General features: G+C 56.8%; 1 protein-coding gene across 1 annotated transcript in view; it reads right to left on the bottom strand.

The window, feature by feature from the left end:
• LOC104532471 (7-methylguanosine phosphate-specific 5'-nucleotidase) overlaps positions 1-3,936 on the bottom strand; it is a 5,073-nt gene extending 1,137 nt beyond the window's left edge. The window contains exons 1-6 of the mRNA XM_029087380.1: positions 3,870-3,936; positions 3,364-3,410; positions 2,797-2,882; positions 2,527-2,616; positions 1,494-1,656; positions 190-511 (exon numbers count right to left, since the gene is read on the bottom strand). Of these exons, the coding sequence (XP_028943213.1) occupies positions 190-511; positions 1,494-1,656; positions 2,527-2,616; positions 2,797-2,882; positions 3,364-3,410; positions 3,870-3,921 (760 nt within the window). The 5' untranslated portion in view covers positions 3,922-3,936. The remainder of the gene's footprint in view (positions 1-189; positions 512-1,493; positions 1,657-2,526; positions 2,617-2,796; positions 2,883-3,363; positions 3,411-3,869) is intronic.
• Between the last annotated feature and the right edge of the window lie 93 nt (positions 3,937-4,029).

Raw genomic sequence — 4,029 nt, 5'->3', positions numbered from 1 at the left:
CCCCTCCGCTCTCCCCCCTGCAGTGCAGCCACCGGAGAGGATCGTAAACACGAGCAGCTGAGAACGAAGACGCTGCACCCACAGCCCTCGCATCTCCTGATGCTACTAAAAAGGGGTCAATAACCACCCTGGCAATGCCCCAGATGCACCAGGAGCTCAGCAGACACCCCCCAGCCCCTTCACACCCACCATGGCAGCTCATACGAACCTCTTGCAACCCCCGAATCACTTGGGCAGCTGCCTGCCCCTCTCTGCTCCCCCCCCAGGGGAAGGCTGGCAGGGAAGCAAGACAACTGCTTCTCACACCCACCTTGTCGTTGAGAAAGCCAATCTTGAGGATGTTCTCCACGCTGGGAACGCCGTCTGCCATCGTCAGATCACCCATGGAGTCCCCCAGCAAGATGATGCTGGTCCTAGTGCTCAGCTGCTGGAAATACTCTGTACCCTGCAGGACGCTGTTGTTCTTGTTGTAGGTGTGGATCAGAGGTCCCTTGAAACGCAGGAGGACTCCCTGCAGGAACAGGACAGACAAACGGATCCTGCAGCAATCCCTCCGCTGTGCCACAGCCTCAGCACCCTTTCTGGAGAGGGCAAATGGGGAGGATGCTAAAGGGCACCAGCTCTCATCTCACAGACACCCTTGAGGAGCCTGGAAACTACAAAACACCTGAAGATGGTCCCCAGGAGTCCCCTTTTGCAGGGCAAGCCCTTCCCAGATGGTGGGAGCAAACCCAAAGGGTGGAGATCCTGGAGACCTTGGTCGGGGCTCTGTGCTGCCCTGGAGCTGGTCAGGGGCCACAGGAAGCCCCAGGGCAGAGCAGGGCCCTTGCAAGAGGCAGGACTGTCACACTGTCCCATGCTCCCTCGAGGACAGCCTGTCCCAACACACCACCCGTGGGAACAGAGGGCTGCATTGTAAGTGACGTGCAATTTTCTAATGTGCATCAGGACTTTTCAGGCTTTAGTACATCAACAAAAGCCTTCCAAGCTGCCTGAAAGGACATCTGGCCTTCAGATCAGGAGAGACCTCTGTGGTTAACTCCATCCTCCCCCTGCATGGGGATGGAGCACACGGTGCAAGACACCAGTATCCTTTCTGCCACGGAAAGCAAGTTTGAGAGGTGAGGAGTCCTTGGGATAGTGAGCAGATGCTCAGGTGTTCCTGCACTCTGCCTGCCCAGCTCCCCCACCCCCTGCCCCACTGACCCGGCTCCTGGAGGGCAGGGGAACCTCTCACCCCCCCAGGTCAGAGGGCTGCTACAGTGGGAGCAGGTCCCAAGCCCTGGAGACAGAGCAAACAGAGCAAGAGGCCACACCCAGCCTCTGGAGCCCTCCTGTGACCCAGCTCCACCTACAGGGATCAAATATTTTGAAACATTAACAGGCAGCTTTTAACCAAGCAGCATCCCAGTGAAACACATCACAGCCCTCAGCTCCAGTCCAACAGCTCTCCTCTTGCAGGCTCACCACACCTGCGTGAGGCAGAAACTCACATTGTCATCAAAGTCCATGTAGTTGGACACCACGTTGACGTTTGAGTAGAAGACGTTGGCCTGACGGATAACCTCTTCAAGGATGTCACCCACGCCAGCAGAGAAGATGAAGAGGGGGATGTTGTACTTGTGCAGCTGATCAAACAATTCCTTGAATCCATCCCTAGAGCAGAAGTGTCCGTCACACACTGTCACATCACCCGCTCGCAGCGAGGTGCCCGGGCCCTGGGCTGGGAGCAGCTGTGAGGCTCCAATTTCTGCCCAGGACATCCCAAAGGGAAACGCACGTGTGAGCTCTGCAGGGAGCAGGAGCTTTTTGTGGCACCAGCATTTCTGTGGTGTTCACTGCCCAGCAGAACCCCAGTCCCCCCCTGAGAGCAGCGACCCGGCGAGGGGCTGTGCAGGAACACGCAGCACACGAGCAGTTTGCCCAGAGTCTCCTGAACACACCCAGGACACGATTTCTGGGCAGAAAAGGAACTTGGGTTCATGGAAACCCAGAGAGATGGAACCATCTCCTCTCCAAGACTGGCAGCTCATTGGAACCAAGGCTCCCTGGGCCGGTTTTAGGGCCATCACCACCAAGGCCAGCTTTAACAGGAAGTTTTAGTGTAAGATTTTTGTGCTGTGAGTGAAATGTGATGCTGAGCCAAGGGGCTGGATAAGGCCCAGGAGTTACAGTGAGTGGAGAGAAAAATCTTTCCTGGAAGAGGGGAGCTGCCCCCGACCCTGCCCAGCCCTGCAAACAGGGAGCTCTGCCCATCACCAGCCCCCTCGGTCGCTCCTTGCCAGGACTCGAGGGAGGTGGAAGCACTTTTGGGCAGGAGGGAGCAGCCTGAAGCCAGGGAGTGAGCTCAGGCTGCGGCTGCTGGCCCTGACTTTTGGCTCGTTCACGATTCGAGCTCGGCCCCAGGAAGGAAGAGAGATTTGCATCTGCCAGGCTGTGGAGACTGTGTGCAGATCGGGGTGGAAGCGAGGAGACCTGCTCACACCGAGGCAGGAGAGAAAGGGCAGTTGAACCCCGAGCCCGTACCTCAGCATCACGTCTGATTCTCTGACGATCTGGGCTATGTCACCCTTCTGGATCTTCTGCTGTGCCAGCAGCTCATGGGCCCTGGTCCACCTAGGGAAAGGCAGCAGAGTGAGCTTCCTGGAGAGCAACCTTAAAGCGGTCAGAAAAATAACAACTACAGCTTCACGGTATTGCTGCTGAGCCTAGAGACAGTCCAAACCTCGTGTCTTGTGGTCCTGGGGGCAAGAAGGTGCCAGGACGAGGTCACGCTCGTTACATACAAGCACTCACCACTCCACCATGAGAGGACGCTTCTCCTCCAGGGTCCGGTTGGGATCGATCTCAATGGGGTAGTAATAGTGCAGCAGATCCTTCAGCTGGAGATGGAAAAGAACAGAGTGACCATCACATCTGAAGAGACTGTAAACAACAAACCAGCATTTCTAGCTTCTCCCAAAGCATTGCTCTTCGTAACAGAAAGCAAAACCAAGAGTTTCACTGAGCAACTTCACTCTGAGCAAACTTGGAGCTCTCGGAAGGAAGCGGGAACCCTCGGGCAGCCTGGCTGAGTGTCCCCGTGCTCCCAGCACCGCAGGTACAGACACACCCCCACACACCCTTCCTCCTCTCAACAGGACAAAAATGCCCACAGCTGAGCATGCAAATTAAATTTCCCTTTTCAACTTCTCCTTCCATCACCACTGGCTGAAATGTAGCCTGGAGACTCTCCTCGCTCCCTGTGCCAGCAGCAAGGCGCAGCGCCTGCCCCGTCACACGCGCCAGTACAACCTCCTGCTGATGGGTGACAGGGATGAAAAACACAGAGCCAAGAAGCAGTGTCTTCCAAACAGCACCTACCTTCTTCTTGCCGTCCTCGCTGATAACACGACTGTTATCGAGGATATCTGTAACGACAATAAAACACCAGTGTTGTAGCCCAGAAACATAAACCAGCTCTCTAAGAGGCAGGTATCCTGCACCTCCAGTGCCAGCTCTCCCCAAAAACAAGCTGTGTGTGGCACACGGACCCGAGAACAGGCTCAGCACAGGGTCTCAGCACCGCGGCCCCGCAGCACGGCCCGACCGGACGGCACCGCTCAGCTGGGAGGGAGCAGCGGCAGCGTTAGTGGGATGCGGGAGGGAGGCACTGGGAGGAGAAGCAGCAAGACCAGGGGTCAGCTCCTGCAGTAGGCTGTGGGCTGCCCGGGGGCGAGGCCCAGGGCTGCACCAAGAGAGAACAAGACGGAGCGGTCAGGGCCTGGCAAAGGAGGGAGACGGAGAATAACGGGAGCCACAGAGACTGAGAACACAAACATGGAAAGCAAACAGAATTAGGAACAGTGAAAACAAGGGCTTCAACTCACTGTGTGAAGTGGGGCAGCGTCTGCCGTTGCACCCAAACCTGCTCAGAGTCATGTCAAAGTCAGAAATGACCTGGAAGGTGAGAGAAGACCAAACCGTGTGTGACCCAGCGCTCCCTGCCTTTGCCACAGGCACCCAAGGGTGCTGCCGCCTGCGAGGGTG

Source organism: Antrostomus carolinensis, unplaced genomic scaffold, assembly GCF_000700745.2.
Source record: "Antrostomus carolinensis isolate BGI_N321 unplaced genomic scaffold, ASM70074v2 scaffold29180, whole genome shotgun sequence".
Taxonomy (NCBI): Eukaryota; Metazoa; Chordata; class Aves; order Caprimulgiformes; family Caprimulgidae; genus Antrostomus; species Antrostomus carolinensis.
The sequence above is the reverse complement of the archived record's forward strand: the minus strand, read 5'-3'. Positions and strand labels throughout refer to the sequence as shown.